This window comes from Tachypleus tridentatus, chromosome 8 (assembly GCF_004210375.1).
Source record: "Tachypleus tridentatus isolate NWPU-2018 chromosome 8, ASM421037v1, whole genome shotgun sequence".
NCBI lineage: Eukaryota > Metazoa > Arthropoda > Merostomata > Xiphosura > Limulidae > Tachypleus > Tachypleus tridentatus.
Genome location: NC_134832.1, coordinates 132900309 through 132925160, shown reverse-complemented (window position 1 = coordinate 132925160; position 24852 = coordinate 132900309). Strand labels below are relative to the sequence as shown.

The 24852-nt window shown below is 31.8% G+C and overlaps 1 protein-coding gene across 1 annotated transcript; it reads left to right on the top strand.

The window, feature by feature from the left end:
* Positions 1-9205: 9205 nt before the first annotated feature.
* Positions 9206-24690, top strand: LOC143223525 (procathepsin L-like). Its single transcript, XM_076451605.1, has 8 exons — positions 9206-9565; positions 11709-11821; positions 13983-14125; positions 16866-17066; positions 18136-18327; positions 19154-19319; positions 21736-21840; positions 22378-24690. The coding sequence occupies exons 2-8, from the start codon at positions 11716-11718 to the stop codon at positions 22479-22481; spliced, it is 1017 nt and encodes a 338-aa protein (XP_076307720.1). The 5' UTR covers positions 9206-9565; positions 11709-11715; the 3' UTR covers positions 22482-24690.
* The last annotated feature ends 162 nt before the right edge of the window (positions 24691-24852 follow it).

Sequence of the window (24852 nt, the reverse complement as noted above, 5' to 3'; positions counted from 1 at the left end):
GAACACTGAAAAAAATGTCTCTCGGTTTGGTATGTTTTGAATTTCGCGCAAAGGTACACGAGAGCTATCTGCGCTAGCCGTCCCTAATTTAGCAGTGTTAGACTAAAGGGAAGGCAACTAGTCATCGCCACCTATAGCCAACTCTTGAACTATTCTTTTAACAACGAATAGTGGGATTAACCGTAACCTTATAATGCCCCCATGACTGAAAGGGAGAGCATGTTTAGTGTGACGAGGATTCGAATACGCGACCCTCGGATTACGTGTCGAGTGCCTTAACTACATGGCCATGCTGGGTTTTCTCGGTTTGGAGGCCTGGCATGGCCAAGCGCGTAAGGTGTGCGACTCGTAATCCGAGGGTCGCGGGTTCGCGCCCCCGTCGCGCTAAACATGCTCGCCCTCCCAGCCGTGTGGGTGTATAATGTTACGGTCAATCCCACTATTCGTTGGTAAAAGAGTAGTCCAAGAGTTGGCGGTGGGTGGTGATGACTAGCCGCCTTCCCTCTAGTCTTACACTGCTAAATTAGGGACGGCTAGCACAGATAGCCCTCGAGTAGCTTTGTGCGAAATTCCCAAACAAACAAAACAACTCTCGGTTTGAGTTTACGCTAATCACATTCTAAGCTTGTGGGTCATTAAACTAATGATAACGGGAGTTATATCATTTTATAGCTATAGTGAGTAAAAATTACATATAAAACAATAACGGTTTCTTGATTCATTGTGTTTAAGAGTGGAAAATTTGTTGGTATTGCACAACATAAGTTAAAACTATATTGAGCATTAATATTAAAACAGTTATAACGGTAATAAATGTGATGATTTAGAAATAAATTAATTCCTATAATGTGGCAACGAATAATTTCTTTTTTGCATTCAGTTTCCTACGGAAGTTAACCTTTGCCAGTTATGTCTTTTCTCTTGCGTCACTAGCGAACATAGTGACGGCGTGATGAAACAGTTCAGAGAATTTTGTTTAAGACGAAGTGTTTGTTTAAAATTCGCTCTAAGCTACTCGAGAGCTAGCCATCCCTAATTTTGAAGTGATAAACTAAGGTGAAAGTAGCTAGCTGATGAACACTACCCACCGCCAAACGTGACCAATGAAAGGTTATAATGAGATGTCTCTCCGGCCCCAAACGAACTGGCCACTATGATAAAAATGGGATTATTTGTGTGTGGGAACATAATCAGCAGCTGATTTTAATTTTGCAACCTGCAGATTGTGATACAAGTGCCCTAACTACCACATTATGTCATATCTATGCAAAAAGAACGCCCGCTTTATTCAAGCATAGACTGGGTTAAAAGTGAGAAGACATTTTCGAGTTTCCTTCCACAAAATGCTGCCCCATTGTTATGCCAACACATGCCATACTAATTGAATTATTCTACATCAACAGGTTTTTAAAGTTACTGTTGTTTTATTTCAGTTAAAAGAAAGTATAATATAATAACTGTGGGATAGTCAAACCAATAAATTCTGTAACAAGCAAAACTTTAGTTGTCGCTCAAATGACATGTCTCTTTTTATTCATTTTAACATCACGCGTGTTTCAATTTCGCCAAAGGAAAACAAAATTTCTTGACACTATAGTTTAAAAAAAGAATTGAACGTTAAAGTTGTGAGAAACCTTTACACAAAGCTGACAGATGAATATCAGTATCTACTGCGTATAAGCTGTCTTTCTTCCCACTAATAATCTTCCTTACTGTTTGGCTTTAAACTACGACACATTTACTCAGACTCTGACGGATACACAAATATAAATCTATTATAATATAGATGTGTATTCAAGTTAATTTATATTTAGAAATATAACGCTTATACTGTTAAATCAGTATCGCGAAATTTCCGCCAATTCACTGAAATTGTAGAAGATTATCGACCGTAAGAATCAATAATATATGTGTGCACATAAACATTAGTGTATCGTCAATATTAATATACAGACTAAAATTTCTAGACTCTCCTTATTCCTATAAGTGCCACCAGCGCGATCCTCCAAGAGATAGTATATATTATTGGTCTGCTACAGCTTGTATACTATACTTGTGAAAAATGGTTGTTAACCGGGAACTTCAGATATATTGCCCAGTGCCTTAATTTGTAGATTTCGAACATTACACACCATTTAACTCCAGTAGATTCACACCATATTTTTGCGTTTTCACGAAAACATTGTACAACTTCGTCAGCATAAAACTCGACGCAGAGCTAGCTAGTTTCTTGTTAAGTGAATTACACCCATATCGAGTCAAAATTAGTTCGCTCATCGTGAACCCTCGATAATATATCCAGTTCCAGACCTGATTAAAGATTCAGTATTGTTTGTAAGTTTGTAACACTTTTATATTGTTCCTCAGTAGTACAGTGGTATGTCTGCAGACTTACACGCTAAAAACCGGGTTTCGATAGCCGTGGCGGCCAGAGTACAGCCCATTGTGTAGCTTTATGCTTAATTCTAAACAAACAAACAAACTCTTTTATAAATAAATCATTGTGTGCAATAACCATTGTTATAAATATATCATTGTTTGTACATTAAAAATATTTGTATTAAGAATGAAAACTGTGTTTATGAATCTTGTTGGCAAATATTAGAAATTTGATACATATTAAGATTTAATCAGTTTTAGGCTATTTGAAATTATAATATGTAACGTAATAAATTTGGGCGAGTGTCAGAGCTTTATATATGAGACAAAATTTTATCTAAATTCAAATCATGATTCAGTTTACATTTACCAGTGACAATAAGGTTTAGTCATTTCTGATTATCAATATTTTCCTTCATCACAACTAGAAAGACATGACAAAAGTGAGTTGCTCGAAACTGCCAAATTTTAGAACTAGATGTTAAAAAATAAATGAGAACAAATGAACTAGAAAGGGTATTAATGAAATACTAGTCAATGATAATTTATTGTCTGAGATAGCATTAGGAGAACACTCTAGAGTTCCCACTAACCAAGTTGGGTTGAGTGATAAAACCAAGTTAGATATCCTGTTGAAACTCAAACATATGAAGCTTTAACAAGCTCGTTTCGAAGCCGAGAAAGAACAAGCTCATATCAAAGCTGAGAAAGACTAAGCTTGTATCGAAAGCACGAAAAAACAGGCCTCTATTGAAGACAAAAATGAACAAGCTTATACTGAAGCTGAAAAAAAGAAATTAGGCTGAACGAAATGGAAATTAGATTAACTTCGACAGACCAAGGCAAAAAGACAACATCGTTGAACTGAACTGATATATTAAAGTAGCACCATTCAATGAAAGTGAAGTTGATAAATATTTCCGACATTTTGAGAAAGTTGTCCAAACCATGAAATAGCCCACCAAAAATTGTTATTATTATTACAAAGTGTTTTAACTGGTAGATCACATGAAGCTGGTGCCGCTCTCTCTCTAGAAGACTGTATGAATGATGATATGGTTTAAGCAATATTCTCCAAGCGTATGAACTAGTACCAAATGCTTATTGCCGCAAAATGTTTCAAGATTTTCACAAGTAAGATAATTAAACTTATATGGAATTTCCCCCCGAAAAATGGGTTTATTTTGATCGATAGCATAATTTTATGAAAACTGGCAACAGTTTCGACAAACTACGACATTTAAGTCAAATTAATTGACTTAAGCATTTTGCACGTGACGATTTCAAGACTTACATAAATGAAATGAAAGTGTAAACTCTCCAGGAAACACTTGCTCTTTCCAATGACTACACTTTATCGCATAAATCCACTTTTCATATAAAGAAATTCCTTTCATCTTAGCAAACACCTGTATCTGTTCAATCCATTAAAGCTGAGGATTGTTCTAAAAACTCTAGTTCCTTTAATTCGAAATAATTTAACATTCAGGATTAAACGTCATCAAAAGGATCAAGACCTCTGATATTTTTCATAAAGTTGGTCATTTTATATCTGCCTAAGACAACGCTGGGTCGAAACAAGGCGATATTGCAAGACGATTTGGTGTATCCAGGCAGACCGTCAACAGAGTTCTCAGAAGAAGAGCTGCAGCCGGAAGTATGAGTCCGAGCAGAACCACGGGCCGTCCACGTGCCACTACAGCACGCGATGATCGCCGGATCCTCACCATTGCTCGTCGAAACCGTACGATGTCCTCCATGTTGATTGCTTCTGAGTTACATGCGCAACAACTGATCTGGATTCAAGGCCAGACAGTTAATCGACGGTTAGTGCAAGCTGGATACAGAGCAAGACGGATGATCAAGAAACCTAAACTGACAGCTAGACATCACAATAGCAGGCTGCAGTAGGCTCAGTGATACCATAATCTGACGATCGCACACTGAAATCAAGTAGTTTTTGCTGAGGAATCCAGATTTCTGCTCTACCCCACTGATGGACGGATATGAGTTCGCAGGCTTCCTGCAGGACAGCTTAATGATGAAAATGTTCAACCCAACATCGCAAGAGGTGAAGGTTCAGTGCACATCTAGAGTGCATTCTGTTCTACATCACTGGTGTTGTGTATCAGGATATCCAGGATCGTCACTTACTGCCATTTGCCCAGGGTATTTTCCAGAACAATTTCCAACTGCAGCAGGACAATGCACCGGCTCATAATGCTCGTAATATGTAAGATTTCTTGCAACAACAAGATGTGTTGGTCCTTGAACAACCACCTGTAAGCCTGGATACCAACCCGATAGAGCATCTCTCGGATGAACTTAGCTGTGCAGTCAGGAATAGGAACGGTCCCCCTACAGCAGTTACACCAAGCACTGACTGAAGAATGGAACAGAATTCCAAATCAAACACTCGTAACGTTAGTTGAGAGCGTGTCACGTCGCCTGGCGGGCATTATTGCAGCACGTGGGGGCAACACACGTTGTTGAGTTTAAATATTCTCATGTGAATGTAATTGTTGCACGTTTACTGAAAGCTTCAGATTGAGTCTAAATAATTTTACAAAATGGCGGTCTTATTTGTTTTGACTTAAAAGTTGAGAAAAAAGTCCATTTCTGATGGTACAGATCTTAAATTCTACAGAAATTTCCATAAAAAAAACATAATCATGAAATATTACACGAATGTTCATGTTCTAAATATACCAATAATTATCAAAGAAAAGATATTGCACTCATTAAAAACACAAGAAAAATAACAAATAAGCTGAAAATATCATATGTAACAACCTTTTTGAGGAAGAGTGTATATCTATGTGTTAAACGATGTAAATGCTTATTACAAGTGCAGGCAATCAGCATGAATGTCACATCTTTCTGTTTTACTTCCCTATATGTCTTACATTAAGGTGTACACACAAATTTATAATCACTTTGAAAGAGTATTTTATGTTTTTTTTTGCCGTGGTTTGAGATTCTGGTTTTTCAGAATTTGTTTCCTGAACATATCTTCGTATTAACATTTAGCTATTTGTTTGGTTGGATTTTGCGCAAAAGTACTCAAGGGCTATCTGCGCTAGCCGTCCCTAATTTAGCAGTATAAGACTTGAGGGATAGCAGCTAGTCATCACCACCCACCGCCAACTCTTGGGCTACTCTTTTACCAACGAATAGTGGGATTGACCGTCAAATTATAACGCCCCCACAAATGAAAGGGCGACCATGTTTGGTGCGATAGGGATTCGAACCCACGACCATCTGATTACGAGTGAAACGTCTTAACCCACCTTGCCATGCCGGGCCAACATTTAGCTATATGAACTTTGTTTTTTCGAACTGTGTGTTTATTTACTTTAAATTAAAGTCCATAAATTTATTTATCTTATTTAAATGAACTCCTTTTCTAGTCTTAGGTGTTTTATCAGTATATTGATTCTGTTACTTACAATTATGCATATCCCGGAACATCATAAACAACTGGAGTTTTAAGCATATAAAACTTTTCAAATGAATAAACATTTTAATACTTTATTTACGGGGCTTGAAATTCGTTTGTATATATTTCCAAGTAATATAAACGAGTTTATTTTGTTTTTTAATTGTAGTTTTTAAAAGTACACAATTTTCTTTGGTTACAAATGAACATAACCACACGTCCAAAGCATTTTCTAAAGTTCTTCAAATGTGGTGGTGCTGGTATGATGTACTGACTTGAAGTTATTTTTATTTCTTTTTTACTAACCTACAACTTCCACACTGATGAATTGCATAGTGGACAACCTGTACCAAAGAGTTTAGTAGTTAATCCAGATTTGTCAGGGCTGGGTGGAGCTTGGTATAAACTGAAAAGAATACAAGAGGAAGAAACTGAGTTCCTGGTAGGCACAAGAATGGTATAAACCTTTATGAATTTTGTGATATTTCAAGTGTTCACCCAATGAATATTGACTTCATTTAGGCAAGCTGCGATATACTAAAACATTAAAAAAGGAATCACACCTCTGACTCAGTCTAGGAGGAGTCACCCTTAGAATAAAATTAATAATTTACAATTTCAGATCTGGAATCGATGCATGGATCCTGCCTATAAATTTACCTGTGCACTGGAAAAATTACTATTCCACAGAAGACTCATCCAATACCATCCAAATCGATTTCAGTAACAGTGGACAACATAAGTGTATACAACCAAGGGAAAACTAGTATCTCCCTTTAAAGAAACGGCAGTTCACTTAATCTGAGCAGTTCAGATGTGTTGGTGTCATAAATCAAGGACATAAAAATCACGCGTGAAATAAATTGTTTCTTCCTCCAAAAAATCGGACACCATTAGCTCAAGTAGTGATCGTTCTGACAAGGCATAAAGTACCAGTATTGATTTGTACTTTAGGACAACTGGCTAACCAGCTGGACATTGGATTTGCCATAGATGTGGTACATATAATGGAAGTAAATTATTCCAGACATAGTGCTAGGATTACATCTGTTGCACTACAGCCAAAAAACAAATGCGAAGCTACCAACACATCTGAGGCAGTGGTTGATAGCTGTACTAATAATCTATATACCTGATGTAGTTAAAGCAGCTCATTGACTTGTTGGGTGAATATGCCAGTGGTTTTTTGAGATTAAGATGATCAGCTGGGTTGAAAAATAATGACCCAGAATCATATAGGTACAGCCAATGCATTTCTGATAAAGCTCCTGCTACAACGATTTATTTAGAGTACGTTGCTGAGAGGATAAGTAAAATTTACAAATTGGATAACAGCATTGTAAGATCCACTATCTCACTGCACAGTGAGACCATGTGAGGGTTGAAAATATTGCCATTTGAACCGCAGAAAGGCTGGCGATAAAACAGAATACTCTACTGAAGAATAAATGCCAAAATAATGTTTCAGGAGTTTCAGGGCAAGCAGTTGAAGGATTCTAACCTACATGTGGTGCTACAATAAGCTCAAGCCTGGCCAACAATAGTGAAGAAGCATAACACAGATATACATGACAGTGAGACCTGTACAAGTAGGTACAAGTGTAAGAAAGTGGGTTGCTATCGACTCCTAAAGCATGGTGCAAATACGCATACTATATAGAGCTCGAATAAGAAATACTCTGGACTTTGCATAACACAAAAACTGGGAGGTACCAAGGTATAACCTGCATTTGTGCTAACATTTCACGGCAGTCGTATGTGTACATGAGTTATGATATTCACTGCTGGCGTGAATGTTGTACAGTGTGTATGTAGGGAGAAAACTGGTAAAAACAGGATAAACGCGAACAGAGACTTACTGGGTCTCCTCTGCAAAAGGTAGCTCTCGATATTGCTGGTTCGCTTCCAGAAACTGCACTGCTACATATAAATACTTCACAACGTGAACCAAAGCTCATTCATTTACTGATACATGTTAGATGTTAAGGTTTTGGTGCTCACCAACTGTCATTTAAACGCTTTTACTTATATGTACGTCTTTATGGTATATCTATATACTATGTTGTTGTTACTGGGCTTAGGACTCTTCTACGGTAGGTGTCTGTGATTCCTTGGCGATAAATTCAACTCAGCTTGTTACAAAATAATATACGTATATATAACACTATGTAACAAAATTTTTACTTTTTCTTGTTCTTGGGCAGAAAGTGTTATTTTCCAATTGTTTATGCCAAAAGTAAATGGAAAAAACCTATTTTTCTCTTCAAATTTTGCGTTTGATGACATGGGTAATGAATTTTTGAAATGTACCCATTTTCCAGAACATCCCAGTTAGATTCACTGCTGAGTAGCTGATAGAGAATTTTCTCGAACTTATTAGAATTTTCAAGAACTTTCTAGAATGTTGTGGAAGTTACAAGAATTTTCAAATGCAAGTCGCAAGTCAAAGGAAGCATCACCGACATTTTTCAAGTTACTTCGCTCGTCAAGATGGGCTCTGCTTTTGCCACAATATATCTGGTCTGTGCGAGGCAATAGGAATTGTCTGTAGCCCGAACGAGTGGCGCCTCTTTAATCTGTTGGCAACAGATCAAACTGGAATAGTGTGTTTGTTTGTGTTTTTCTTATAGCACAGCCACATTAGACTATCTGCTAAGCCCACCGAGGGGAATCGAACCACTGATTTTAGCTTCATAAATCTGTAGACATATCGCTGTGCTAGCGGGGGGCAAATAGGAGTAGAAGAAATGGGAATAAACTGAAAATATATACAATCATCATGTTGCCAAGTATATATAGAATAAGGTTTAGATATAAAGATCCGTTTTGGTACAGTTTTGGAAACAAAGTATTTTTTTTGTATTATTACTGTTTGCAATACGGTAAAATAGACTTTTAAACCATTCACAGATTAATATTTTTCTGGCCTGGCATGGCCTAGCGCGTTAAGGCGTGCGCTTCGTAATCTGAGGGTCGCGGGTTCGCGCCAAACATGCTCGCCCTCCCAGCCGTGTGTGTGTGTGTGGGGGGGGTTATAATGTGACGGTCAATCCCACTTTTCGTTGGTAAAAGAGTAGCCCAAGAGTTGGCGGTGGGTGGTGATGACTAGCTGCCTTCCCTCTAGTCTTACATTGCTAAATTAGGGACGGCTAGCACATATAGCCCTCGAGTAGCTTTGTGCGAAATTCATAAACAATAAACAACAATTAATATTTTTATGTACGTACGCATATACACCACAAATATACCACATAAAAACATAACTTGTTCTCAAGAAATTATAACACTGCTTTACATTTTTTACTATTAATAAGGGAGTGGCATACCAAGTTTAGAGAAAAATAAAATAAAGCATTTATTTTAGTTATGATTATATTACAGTAGGCTTAGTATGAGTAGACGAAACGGGAATAAACCTAACAGATATGGTGTGGTTGCTATACGTTTTTCCTAAGATCTTTCACTTAGAAGTTCTTAGAATAGCATTGCGTTTTAGGATACGAATGAACTGAAAAAAAAACTGGCATATTGGTAAAATTGAATAGTTAAGAATTTGTTATTTGCTAAATATTTTATAAAAACCTGAACGTGTATTTGCTAATTACCAGTTGCACATAGCACATCATGTGATTATGTATACTAATGAATTCTGAAAATAGCTGATCATTCCATAGGTAGCGCTCAATATACTTGCGGAAATACATGCATTTGTTTCCGGATTTGTAAAAGTGGTGTATAAGTAGTAAGGTAAGAAAGCAAATTGGAAATTATTTTTATATAAAAAATATCTTAGTAACCGGACAATTTTTTTTAGAAAAAACAGCAACAACGAACGCGCGAGGAAGGTTTATAGATTGACAGTTTTTATTTACTACTGATCATACCCAAAAATATTCAGGATAGCAACTTAATAAAGTTACAGAAACTTTTAGATTTTCTTTTATTAGTTTTAAATGTATGTTAACTAGAGGACAGTATGAGACCTAATCTGTTCTATCCACTAAAGATAAAAACTTTCAAAGCCAGTCCATATAATATAGATATTTATTAAACCTTTCCTTAAACCCCATTAAATTAACTGCATACATCACATGTAACTGAAAGTTTCCATGCAGAGACTAAACATTTAGTTTTGTGTATGTAGAAAGTCATTTCCATAGGCTATCATGATTATATTAAAACCAAATTTTGACAAACAATTTATTGATTATATTAAAAGCAAAATTTGGTAACTACATTTGCTTTATTTTATGAATGAAATTCAAATTTTTCAAATTAACATTTTAAAGTCGATCAGTTGCATGGTAAATAAAATTCCAAATATACATATTTAAGCGTAAAAATTGGCTAATGGAAAACATGCTGTTGTTAATGTTATTGACAATTATAAGTTTTCTTTATTGAACCAGTGTACTGCTATTAGACTAGTATACTAAATAGTTGCTAGGTTGATTTTAAATTACATGGAAGTAATTAACTCTCAATTGAATTTATAATTCCAAAAATAGGAAAAAGATTTGATCAAACCAAAAATGTATTACTTGTGTAATACATTTATTATACATGTATTACCTAGGAAGTAAGAATGTGGGAAACATCAGACACTTCCAGTAAAATCAAGCCTAACTTATTAGAAATAACTTTATTTTAAAGTTTAATTCAGGAGACCTAGAAAACTCTGTGATATCAGAAAAGTGTGCAGATTTGAAGTTTCAGTGTTACCGAAAAAGAAACAACAACAAATAAAAAGCTGATTAAAACCAACACATTACTTTGAGCTTTTGCTTTATCAACAACTGGAGGAGATGAGTAAAAAAACTTTGCAGTTGAACTTAAGGTTTAACTCACTTGATATTTTTATTAGCACTTCTTATTTCTTTATAGTAACTAATAACCACATGTATTCAGCAAATTACAGATTTGGGGCTTTGGTTTATTCAGGTATGTTTCTGTAAGCAATTGTGTTTCTTTTGGCATGTTCTAATAAGTACTGAAAAACTGACACTGGGTCTCATTTTAAAGTACCATTGTCTTAGAAGTGGTTTTTGTTCTCTTTACTTACATATACACAGAGCAAAATTTTAGATCACAAACTTGAGTAATATCTGTGAAGCATATTTTTCACTATAAACTGAGAATGGGTTTTTCCAAGAGTTAAAAGTAGAGGAGTTCAAACAGATTTATTAACTAGACCTAAAAGAAAGATTAAACCTTTGTTTCTGAAATGAGTTAAACACTACTGAATTACAAATATCTCTTAAGATTAGTAAAAATGAAAATGTTATGCATCAGTTGAATGTGTTGTAGTAGTTTTTTTGGCAAACATATAAGAGTTTTCCCAGCAAAGCTCCATTTATCATTCAAATAGCTCTCAAGCACAAAGAATTAGATACAAGTTCCCCAAAATGTTTTTTCCTTCTTTAATACAGAGGTGTGAAGCAAGCATTTATTATGCAATTTCTCCACATAAATAATAAAAATAGTGGAATTGAAAATGTAATGGGAGTATAAGATCAAAAGAAATGCTGATAATTACAGGTACATATTTGGAAGTGTTCTGTCCTGAAATTGCCTCAATTTAAGTTTAAAAACAAAACAAAGTTCATGTGTTTAATGTTTTTAAATAACAAATTCCATTTTTATATTAGTTTTTAAAATTAGCCAGGCAGTATTATATTGCATTTCAGATAAATGAACAAGATATACAATATTTAACTATCCATTTTAACTATACTTGTATATGATAGAATGTTTGATACAGGTTGGAATCATGATAGTATCAAGTTTTTAATAAATGCAATTAATTTACATGCACATCACTTATCTTGCTGTTAACAGTTAACTACAATGTGTGATGAAGAATGTAATTTTCTTTCTTCTTTGTGTTCAGATAAACCATGTTAAAGGTTTTGCTCTGTATGTTGCTAGCTGCTGTTACTGTGGGAACAGTCAGCTATAAAGATGTTGTTATGGAAGAATGGAAATCCTTTAAGATTCATCATGGTAAGTAGAAATAGGTTTCTAGTTTTGTTAAGTTGGCATGTTTTGAATACTATACTTAAGTGCCTGTGCATTACCAGATTGAAAGCATTAGTTGTGGTTTTTCCTTTTGAATAAATGTAATGCAAAGGACTATTTTTTTAATAGACTACTGTGGATGTATATAAAAGACACCAGTTTTGTAACTAAGAGACCAATTCAAATCAAGAGGAAATTGGATACATACTTCCTTATGTTTTTGTTTTTTTTCATGGAATAGGTGTTTAATCAGTTTTAGAAACCAATTTGTATATAAAATGTTACAAATGTACATTTTCATTATATTTAGTTTTATGTACCTATATACATATATAATGTCACAATTTTGTATTGACAAATTTTGAAAATATATACTTTGGGTTGAATTATTTGATTACTTTTTAGGATTATGTGGAGAATAATTGTGTAATTATACAAAAAAGTTTAAAATCCTTCAGAGTATTTTCAAATGTTAGGTGCTGTTGTATACACATTAAATTGTTATTAACTTTAAACAAACATTTTGAATTTTATCAAACTAGAATTGGAAAGGTGAATTAGAAGAAAAATACTGTCCTTTTGTAAAAGTTTATGCAGTATAGTAACTCAATTTTAATTTTGTATTACTTACCAGTTTGAGAAAAAAATATGAATAAATTAACTTGTGAAAAACATTTAATAAAATGTTTAAGTTCCTAAGAATTGTGACCAGTATCTTGCTTTGATTGTAAATAGTAAACTATTTGACACATGTATTGTTTGCATAAAACCTTGCATAAATGTTATTTTAACAACTCATTTCAAAGCATGACTTGCACAAATTAAAAGTTATATTTTGCCATGTTATGTGTAATGCAGCAAATACTGAATCCTAATGATATAGTTCTAAAGCAAGATTGGTATTCAAACATTGAAAAGTTTGAAATTTAACTAATACCATTTGTTTTTTTCAAATTGTCATTTATGTTTAATATAATTACAATTAATAGTAGCTTTTGTGACACTCAAGTCATAATAGCTCACATTTTACTGCTGTTACAACCATTAGCAGCTGCACTATTTTTGACATGTTTACATTCAGAATTTACCATTGACTTTAGGTTTTACACACATAAGTTACAAACTCCATATTTTAGCACATACTGTTTTTACCTTCTTTACTTTTGACTATATATTTGTTCTTATGTTTTTATTATTGTTTTGATTTTTTTTTTTTTACATTTTGCAGGGAATTATTTTGCTTCAAACAAGAAGTGAAACAATTCCTATTTGTTCAAATTGATGGTTTGCTCTTTATCGTTTGTTTGGCACAGATAGCTTCATCACTTTCTGCTATTAAACACCAACCAACCAACCACTACTTCATTCAGTTCATGGTGTTGAACTTGAGCTAGCATTTTTTAAGCAGAAAAATTTTATTCATCAACAAATCTGGACTTAACATAGGTTTCCAAATCTTAAACTTATTACCTGTAATGTTAAAGTTTGTATTCTCCAACTTTTTAATTACACCACTTGGACTTTCTGTAGACAGATGTTTGAATCCACCAGTGGTTTTTAAACACCTGATTCAAGTCTCCTCTTGTTTTTCAATATTCAGTTTTTCTTTGAGAGAGAATATTCAAATAATAGATTAACTAGAAGTAGAATATGCAAATAAGAAATTAGTTCAAAGTAAAACTACTATTATTTTATGTAAACTTTGTATTAACCACATCTGTAAAATGTAAATACATATGTCACTATGAATAGTAATCATATAGGAAATATTGAAGTTGAACTATCATTAAGAATTTTCTGTATAGTGAGAAACATAATTACTAATGGATAGAGAAAGGTAATTTGATTAAAGCTACAGTTGATTTTTGTAAAGGTTAAAGTTTTTAACATGACATACTTCTAATTAGCCTTAGTTTTACACAAATTGCTTTGTATTTAACCACTGAAAAGTTGACACAATCCAAAGAAGGAAGTATACATTTCAAAACTGTTTCATCATTGAGAATGATCATTAGGATTTAAATTCATTCTTAAAATAGTTCTGTGTAGTCTTAAACTGCAGAATCTCCTTTCCATATTGAAGAGTAAATTTATATGAATTTATAACTGATGTAGTTAATGTTAAAGAATTTTTATCAAACTTTAGGTAAGCAGTACAATGATGAAACTGAGGAACAGTTTCGTTTGAAGATTTACATGGAAAACAAACGAAAAATTTCTTATCACAACCAGAAGTTTGTCGAAGGGTTGTATACATATAGTTTGAAAATGAACAAATATGGAGATTTGGTGAGTATTATGATAAAAGAACAATGATTTTAGCTTAGAAGTACAAATAATTAGACGGTTATACTATGTAATGAATAGAAATTGAGATGATAATTGAAATAGTGGACTTTGATCTCTTTTAACCCTCTATTACACATTGTAATGTACAGGTAATAAATTAACACATATAACAGTTCTGTAGTTGAATGCTCTTGTTACCAGGTAACAGGTTAATTAAATCCTGGAATTATTTTAGCTGGTTTTACAATTGAATAGTTTTATTTCTTTATAAATAGCTGTTTATAGCATGCCAAATATATTTTACAAAACCATTTTTTGGCAATACAGACTTGTTTAAGTAAGAAATTGAAGTAAAACTTTTTTTACAACATGTAAATAAGGAATAAATAGCAGGACTGCTCTTGTAATGTCTTGCCGTACAAAGTTAATTAATATGTAATACAGAAATATAGCTCTAATATATATAGAAATCAAAATTTTTTTTAGTACATGCTAGGAATTCCACATGCCCAGTATATTGAATGCATCCCAAAATTAGATGAATAGGCTTCTGTTTGGGTGAGGAATGGAAGTACATGTCTCTCTGTATGTGTATATAGCTGTGGTAATTAGAAAACATCAATAAAAAAGAAAAAAAGCTTTTTTTGTACTTTCTAAAAGTTCTGTAGTCAAGTGGATGGAGGCTACTGACTTGGAGAGTGTACAAAAATGTACGTGTGTGCAGATGAGTGTGTGTGTGTGTGTAAACCTTTTTCACATTAAGAGCTTTCAATATTTTCAGGTTTATTTTTTGCATTGAAGAACTACAATATAGTATATCTGTTGTTTATAATTTTTAAAAACTTTATTCTGTTGACTGAAATAACTTGTATCTGAAATCATGATACATCATAATATTGAACTTTCAAGATGTGTTTTGTGCTAATGTTCTTAGCATGAAAGATCACTATATGAACTAATCAAAATGGATATATTATACTGTTTTTAGATTTCATGTATTTTCTGAATTGTAAAACAGTGGTGATTTCTCAACTACATGTTTTTTTAACCATTTCAGTAGGACAGAAATGAATCTACCATTATTAAGATTTCACTCAAACATGCTGTCTTGACATATTGAGCTGTAAGATGTTGCATGTTAGCTTAAAGCTAGCTGTTTTTGTACATCATAAGATGTTTTGGAATAACTGTCAGCTGTGATTTTAAAAGCCAACTTTTTTAACTCCTGGTTGTGAAATGTCTAGAAGTGTATGGGTGTAATGTGTATTTCATGCACTACTGCTATATAAATCCTTTTTTTTCATGTTTAATTTTTTCCTTTTATTCTATCACACATCTGCTAAACTTCATTTTTTTTCTGCAATGCCAATAAAAGAATATGTTTAGTTACATATGAAAGGTGTATCTCAAAACATTTAATGTAAGAAATTGCTAAATATTTTTCTGTTAATTTCCTTAACATGTTTTTGAACTTAATTTGCCAGTTGTATATATATATTATTAAATGAAGCTGTTTCACTGTTTTATTTTCATGTATTACTTTTTTCTTAACTTGAAATACAACATAGTAATCAGTAAATGCATTTTCATATTAAATAATTGGTTGAGGAAGGTTTCCTTTAACTCAGTGTACAATATACAAATCCTTTTCAAATCTGTTTTCTCTAATGTTTTTACTTGCATATATTAATACTATATTAAGTATTTCATTTGTGAAATTACTCTTGTGTGGAAATTAAGTCATTGTTTTTCCAGTTTTCATGATACTACTACCAACAGTGATCCCAAATCATACTATATTTACACAAGTAGATTAAAAAAAAGTGTGTGAAAATGAAAGATTCTCATCTTTCATGCTAAATGCAAGAGCAGTAAAGTTAATGGACTTTTAAAGTGTGACTAAAAGCAAGAGCAAATGAAGTTAATGTACTAGTGAAAATATAACTGTAAATATTGATAATTATGTAAAGTGTGTGTATGTATGTTGTTTAATGCAATCTTTGTGTAGAAATGATAAGAAAATTATACACTTTTGTTTTATGTAATATCAAGTGTCAGTGTTACCTACTGACTCCCTAAACCTCATTGTCTGAAGCATATATATAAGTTAGAAATTCTGTGCTAATTCTAATACAGTTAACATCTAAAACATTGTTTGGTTTTGAGTAATTTTATTAAAAGTCATTTACTAGTATTGCAGTGCATATGAGGGAAATATATAATTCTTTTTCGCATCTTTTTCAGGCCTCATAGCTGAAGTTGCAGAGAACTTACTAGTTTTAGCTTTTTTAATGTTTGTACTTCTATAACCTTGAATCAGATTAAACATAGTAGAATATTAAAATATACTTATAATATTGGTAATAGGAGAACAAAAGGAAAGCTACTATGAAATAGAGATGTAAAGAAAAAACGAGAACTACTGATTTTAATCACTTAGGCCTAAGAAGCTTATTTGCTTCACTATTTTGGACAGTTTACATCAATGCAATAAAAACTTTATGATTTATATTTCAATTGCTAAAATATCTCAAAGTTTAATTCTTGTAACTGTTTTGAATCAGATCACTAAATACATTAATGGCTTGAGTTGAAGAAACTGGAATATTATTTAACAACCATGTTCTCATTTGTTTTTTAAAATGTTAAAACCAATTTTTTTATGACAGAATAATTTAAAAAAAAATTTTTAACTCTGAGCCAGTTACTAATATTAGTTGATTGTATATACATCTCATAGCTTCATAGTGAGTTTGTTAAAATTATGAATGGCTTGAAACGGAATTATCGTGACCTCCAAGCTGTCCTATATAGAAATACAACCACCTATCTTAGTCCTAGTAATGTGGTATTACCCAAAGAGGTTGATTGGAGAAAGCATGGTTATGTGACTCCTGTCAAGGACCAAGGACAGTGTGGGTCTTGTTGGTCATTCAGTGCTGTAAGTTATCCTTTGTTTTCAACATAACGTTTTATGATTTTATTTTAATAGATTGCAGTTTTCTTAAAATTGAAGTATATTTTTGATACCCATTAAAGTTAAATTGCATATATATATATATATACTGTACAATTGTGATTACATAGGAATATCAAACATCAGATAAACTGGTTTTCAGGTTCCTGTATAATGCAAGTTTTTAGATTGTATTTTCTCTTTGATCATTACATAATTTTTTATGTTATTTTTTTAATGTTTCCCCTTAATCTTCATTTCAATGACCTAACAGTACAAGTTTCATGTTATATTTTTTGTTTAAATAGGCTACAATGTTGGTGTTTGGGAGTTTCACAGTTTGAACTCTTTAAGTAAATTAACTCTTCCTCACTAAAACACAACACCCTCTTTCCTTATATACTTTATAATATTTTTGAGTTGGTAAGAATAATTTCCTGTGAGGGATAGTTTACTTGGAGAGACTATGCCTTTCAAAGCTCCTGCTTTGCAGCAACAATGCTTTTGAGATTGTATGACTTTTTATATCACATAAGAATTTGGACTGGTCAAACAGGGTCTATTGGATTAGTAAAAATCATTCCCAAATGTATGTATCTCTTATGAATAAGGTATCCTATTTTTAACAGTGTAATAAACATATATATTAATAACGTATTTATGTAAAACTGCTTCTAATTGTGGATTCAAGTGAAAGGCAAAAAATTATAGCCGATTACAATACATTCAAAATTTGACTAATTGAAAGGAAAAAATTTGTGCTAGTATGTTATTACTATGCATATGTATTGTTGCATTGTTTTAAACCTTACAAATTGGCAATAATCTCAACACACTTGTAGGTATGCTAGATCAAAGATGTGGAACAAGTTGTTAAAGTATAATCAAGTTAGAAAAGTTTGAATTTCTGACAAGAGTTCCCAGGCTTTTGTAAGAACTACATAAAACATCTAATAAGTTCAGTCTTGGTCTTAAGTAAACTTTATTTTCTGTTCTTGCTTTTATATTTTTAAACTTATCAAACACTTTTAATTGCTTTTTATTGTCTGCAAAGACTGGAGCATTAGAAGGGCAGCACTACCATAAGACTGGTCAGTTGGTGTCTCTAAGTGAGCAAAACCTGATTGACTGTTCAACTAAGTATGGTAATGAAGGCTGCAATGGTGGACTAATGGATCAAGCATTTCAGTATATCAAGGATAATCATGGTATTGACACAGAGAAGTCCTATCCCTATGAGGCTGAGGTTAGTTTCTAAAAATAATGTGTTTAGGTGTTTAAGGATAGTTAATTCATTCCTTGGGACTATTACAGCTCGTACACACTTCAGCAATACATTTTGGACATCTAGATTTACGAACATGATGGCTTGACTAACATTATTAAAACAATTTTTTACAGGCATGCATGTGTGTAAATCTAATATTTGTCAAAATATTTATTAACAAAGTTACTGCAAATGAATTTTTAAATTACAAAACTTCAATGTTATTGCAATCGTAGTAATATGTATCTTAAATCCATAACTTGCTATCTTATTATTCTGTTCCTTTTTTTCTCTTTAATTTGTTTTCATTTAAAAATTTAAACATCATAGTATCTTTTCTACAGTAATATCTGTTTGAAATCTATATAATTGATATATTGGCATGATTTTCTGTTCTTACTAGTCTGTTTTAAAAATATATGTACATTCTTAAATATACAGAATTTTTCAAAGGAATGCTGTTTAGTCACAGTGAAAAGTTGTTTTTTTTCTCTTTATCATTCATAGCAATTCTAGTTTCTTCCAATCTATTGTTTTCAGTATTTTTATTTCTCTGCTCATACCAAGCTGTCTTGAAACCTTTATGTAAAATGTCAACATTAGTCCTTCCTGAAGTTATCCCATGATTCTAGTGATATTAGTTTCGTTGTAAAGGACTTATATTTTTCACTTGAATCTACCTTTAGTTCTCATACAATTACAGAGTACCCTGTAGTTTTTTTTCTTCTCTCTGTCTCTTTCTTTTTTTAAATTTAAACATTTCAACACAGTCAACAAGTTAATGCTTTAATGCAACGTGTTTTAGGATGATAGGTGCAGGTTTCATAAAAAGACTGTGGGAGCTACAGTTACTGGTTTTGTGGATTTGCCACATGGAGATGAGATGAAGCTTCAAGAAGCTGTAGCCACTGTGGGACCTGTTTCTGTTGCGATTGATGCTAGTCATGAATCATTTCAGTTTTATTCCTCAGGTTTGTATTTTGTAATTAGCAAGAATACCAGATATAATTAAATTGGTTAACATCGATCTATGGTATTTATTTTGTAAGGCAAATGAAATTAATATGAACATGACATTCAGTGTTAGGTATAATTATTTGCACATTGAACAAAATGTGAAAATAAAAAAGGTTATAACAAAGTTTTTATTTCAGGTTAATAATCTTTATACTATTTCAGAAGGAAGAAGTGTAAGTAGATAAGAGCAGGGCTACAAATATTGCTGATATGACACTTGAGTTTCCAGCTTTAATTAACTGTTTTGCTATGGGTCATGGGTCTAAGGCCATGTTATCTAGTTTGTTGAATTACATTCAAAAGTTTATTGATCTACTATTTTATGGATTTATGTCAATAAGTTTGGAATCAAACTGTAGATTTTAATTTAAACTTTAATATATATTAGTAAATTTCTTAATGTTAAAAGGACACCTAAATATGAATTTTGGTGAGTCATGTGATGTGATGAATGTAGTACTGTTTAAAATTAGATGTTTGTAATGTCTAAGTACTAAATCTCTAGTTTCGTACAAATTAGGAACTCAAATCACTGATATCAACAACCTAGAATATAAAACAGGAACTTCATATCTTTTTAGTTTGCTGACATATGGCTTAGGTACTGAATCAAACACAGGAACTTCATATCTTTTTAGTTTGCTGACATATGGCTTAGGTACTGAATCAAACACAGTGACCTCATTCACCTCTTTCCATTTTTGAAAGTAATTTGTTCCTTATGTACACTTACTTTAACACATGACATGTGAATAACCAATCAACAGCTTAGAATGTTGCCCTAGTAATTTCCTCAGTCATTTAAGCCTGTGAAAAGGCTACCACATTCTTTTGAACCAATATTTTAAGAATGTAGATTGTTTTTTTTTAGTCTGCTCAAAGTTTCATATTTTTTTAAAAATCTAAATACATATTAGTTACTAAATTTAATAAATCATAGTGGAACACTATAGTATAAGTATAGTTATTTGATTTTTTGGTTATTCAACTGTGTGTGTGTGTATATATATAACCTAAATTTTTTGTTTGGATACTTTCCATGTGCAATTTTTTAAAAGGTTTAGCAACCTATGTCCAGCAGCCATTGAGTTCAGAGGTTGTAGCAGAAATGATAGTAGCTTGCTTTACTTCTTGATTTATTGTTCTGTATTTTAAGAAAAATAAATTTAATAATTTATTTCTAAATAGTAATACTCTTGTATACATATATAACCTATAATAATTGAAATGTGACTGTATATTCCAAAACACTAGTCCGATAAAACACAGCAAAGAACGGGTCAGTTTTATACTGTTGGATACTACAACTCAGGTGCACGTGCACTGCATCAGTGAAAGTCATGTAACATTAGTTAGGCATAACTGGAAGGTCAATATAATAAAAAAATAGTAAATATTTAGCATTATGAGACTTAAGCTACTTAGACTAAACATTTGTATTTTTGTGGTAATAATATATTGTCGTTCTAGCATGGAAAAAGCATAATTTTTTTTTTATGATGGCTATGAGGTTGGTCAAAGGACAGACTTCACATAGTTAGAGCATAACAAATAAGTCTTACTGAAAACAAACGTTTGAAATGTATTAGGGAGGTTTCAGAGATAACACAAATATGAACTTTTGGGATGAAGAATAGTTTTTTTTTAATTGTAATATGAAATCACTTTAAACTCGGATTAGCAATGAAACAAATTTTTAGTAAAAATAATTCATTAAAATTCTAATTTTTTGTATACAAAAATACTTATAATCTTTACTAAAAGTCTATCAAATTTTGTGAAGACACACTTACTGTATCGAAAGTTATAGTGCAGATACTTAATGCATTCAAATATGTTGACAAACTTGTGTATATCAAATCAAGCTTGTCGTGAAAGGGTTTAGTAGACAGTTTAATTTTCCTTTTTTGGAACTTTTTGCATTTGTGTTGAATTATTTTCTGTGACTGCTACAGACCGGACAGAGTTGCAAAGTTTGTTTTAAATTAGAAAACATCGGTTTAAGACACCATTTGGCGTGTTAACACACTGCCTAAAAGGCAATGCCTGATTTTAGATTGCAGAACTGATTTTCAAATAACACTTGATATTTGATCTTTGTCAGTTTTTCACAAAAAGTGAAACAGTAAGGCTTATGGTTTTCAAAAGATGTATAATGTAAACAAGTGCTGACATTACTTGTACTTCAACTACTTACTAAAGGACCAAAATTATGGTTTAATTAATCAACAACCAGTAAATGTGAATATCAGATTTACACGCAGTATTTTAATTGGAACAAAATACTATACACAATTAACAGCTCTTGAAAACTTGAATATAATTTTTAGGAAGCCTTATTTATTCTGTTTATGTATATCTTTTAATCAGGAGTGTATGATGAACCAGAATGTAGCAGTGAGGAACTAGATCATGGAGTTTTGGTGGTGGGCTATGGTGAAAATGAACAAGGCCTTCAGTACTGGCTTGTTAAAAAACAGGTGAGTTAGCTATAAGTTGTAATAATACTAAGTTAAAACAACTAGAAATATTGGAAATAAAATATAGCAATATTTTTTTTACAATTGTTAAAGTTTCAACTAGCATTTTACTGGGTATATTCGAATGTGATTTTCATTTACCAAACCTTTGTTTATTCACCATGATAGTTCAATTTAGTAGTCGGTGTTCGGAAAGTGATGTTAAAATTACACTTTTTTGGTCATTATGATAGTAGTACAAGAAACTCTGGTTAGTGTTCTAGTCTATCAGCTCAACATTAGAGTTGGCTATATGGAGATAGCCTTTGGGTAGTAAATCAATCTAACTTTATCTTTAATGCATGCAGCTGATTTGTATTTTATTTTATTGGAGTATATGAAAATGTCAGTTATGAGACTTACAACTTAATTGAAAATGTAGTTTAAAGTATCGTTAATATATCAAGGTAAAGCGAGATTAAACGGGATATGTGATTTCTGAACAAGTAGCCCATTCTATCTAAACAGTTCACTATAGTTAATTACTGTTATTATAGCTGGAACACAACTTGGGGTGATGAAGGTTATGTGAAGATGAGAAGGAACAAGAGCAACCAATGTGGAATTGCCAGCCAAGCCAGCTATCCTCTGGTGTAATAATAATAGGTTGGAATGACGTTCTGAATGAAGCTGCATTTATAGTGCTTAAATTGTTATATGAAGGAGCATTTATATATAACTCCAAAGCTTTACAATTTATCTTTGCAAATCTTATGACAAGTTAAAAGTATTTTACATGTCACAGGAAGTTCAAATGCTAACTTGTGTAAAAAAATATTTGCCATTGTTGCTGAACCATAAATGTGCTAAAAATGATTCTCCAATATTTATTTCACATTTCGATGAGGTACACTACTACTGTCAATAAAGCTTTTGTACATTTTTTACATGGAAGTAAATTATTTAAAGAAGTGTTGTTGTTTTTATGAAACACATTTAGATGTAATTTAGGGTTGCATTCTTCTAAACTTTTTTCACAGTTTCTTTTCCATCATATATACACAAAGTACTTGATCTTTGATTAGAAAGAGTTAAGATTAGTTTATACTTCATACATGCATCCTTTTATAAATTCATTGGATTGGTTTTTGAACCATTAACAACTCATATGGATCTTAATGTTTTAAGTTGAATATGTTAAAAACTTGTTCTACAAAGAAAGTTTAAAGGATATCCTGCAGTGTTTTAGTTTTGTGATAATTTAAAAATTACAATCACTATCTTAGTGACAAGTTTGTAGAAATGTTAACTCCTTATGCAGTAAATTTGTACTATTATATGAAGAGGTGTTAAAAAGTTAATATAATTCTGTTTATTCTTATTCAATTCAGAATTAAATTATGGTAAAATAATTTAATTTTTTTTCTCCCTTCAGTGTTCCCTAGAAAGTATTGCTTTGTTGACATACACAGTAACAGAAAAAAATATCTTATATTTTGGGTGGATTCAAACAAAATTTTAGTTTTGAGTAGAAGCATGATTCCAACTATGTAAAAGTAAAATGGTTAAAGACAAACAAGAGCTGATTTACGTAAGATTTAAGGAACTTCTTGTAAACTTTGCTTATTTTGGAGCACTTGGCAACAGAAATTATGTACCTAAAAGATTAAATTAAGAAGTTTATTAAGTTTAGCTCTACTAACATGTGGTTTATATTGACTTTAAAACTACTAGAAAGAATAGTAGCAGTCACAAATGTGAGGTAAGGCAAAATAATAGAGATGAAGACTGAAGCCAGAAATACCTTCTCTTATTGGAATTTCTATATTTAAATAATTGTAATAGAATTCCATAAAAAAAAACTCACCCAACTTAGATTAATTTATTCTTTAAAAAATACTGAAAATATGAAGAACTTAAGTTGTACTGTGCTAAATACTACAGTGAAAGACCATCAAAGCTTGCAAGAAAATTGCAGAGATAAACAGTGAAAATAATTATAATAAAAGGCCTAAGAACAATACAGTTAAGATAGGTTGAAAGTCAAAGTAGTGAAATTAATAAATACTCTAGTACTTTCTCTTAAAATAAAAGTACTGCAAAATATATTAGTGACCATATATTTAAATAATCTTAAGCTGAAACAGATTTCAGCCTGCTGCTGGAGGAAATCAATTTGTGAATTATAACTTTTAGTAAAATAAAGTATAGAAGATTTTCTGCCCCATTACTTGAAATGCTTATAACTATTTTTGTGTTAATAAATGAAGGAAGCATTTTTAATAACTTGCTTTTTGCATATCTTAAATTTTATAACAAACTTGAAAATTCTACTCATGATAAAAACAACTACATATTAATTATATTAATGAATGATGAAGGTATTGAGTTACCAAAGTTCCCTAAATCTAAAGAATTAACATACTTGTGAATTGAAAATGATAATTATGACTTGAACATCATCCTACAATCTATGGAAGTTTTGTTATCAACATTATCATTAAAAAAATGTTATGGAACCTCTAACAATTGTTTTTAATACTAGATCAAAAATCTTATGCCTGGTTATTAGTACTATTAAAGATGTTCATAAACTTCCAAAATGTAACTTTCTCTTTCTTTGACATTATTTCTACTCTAGGGTTAAATGGGAAAATATCTGCATCACCATAAAAAATCCTTCCCTCTGTTACATAAAATTATTTGTAAAGGTTTACATTCAGTGTTGAGTAACAATTAAAATAGCACCTATATCTGAAAGTTTTTTGTTTTTTAATATAGTTTTACTGTATTATTTTTTAATCAAATTATGCATTTGTATTAAAACTACTCGGGTAAGGTTTATAAATAAAATGTATTATCTGTAGCATTTACTTCAGTCTAATCTTAACAATTATTCACTTGACTTTACATATATGTAAAATGAATACTAATACTTCCTCTTTTCCGATTGTTCTTATTAAAGACAAACATACTGATTTTTACAATGATTCGAAGCATGCTCAATTAATGTCTTTTTTTCTATCAA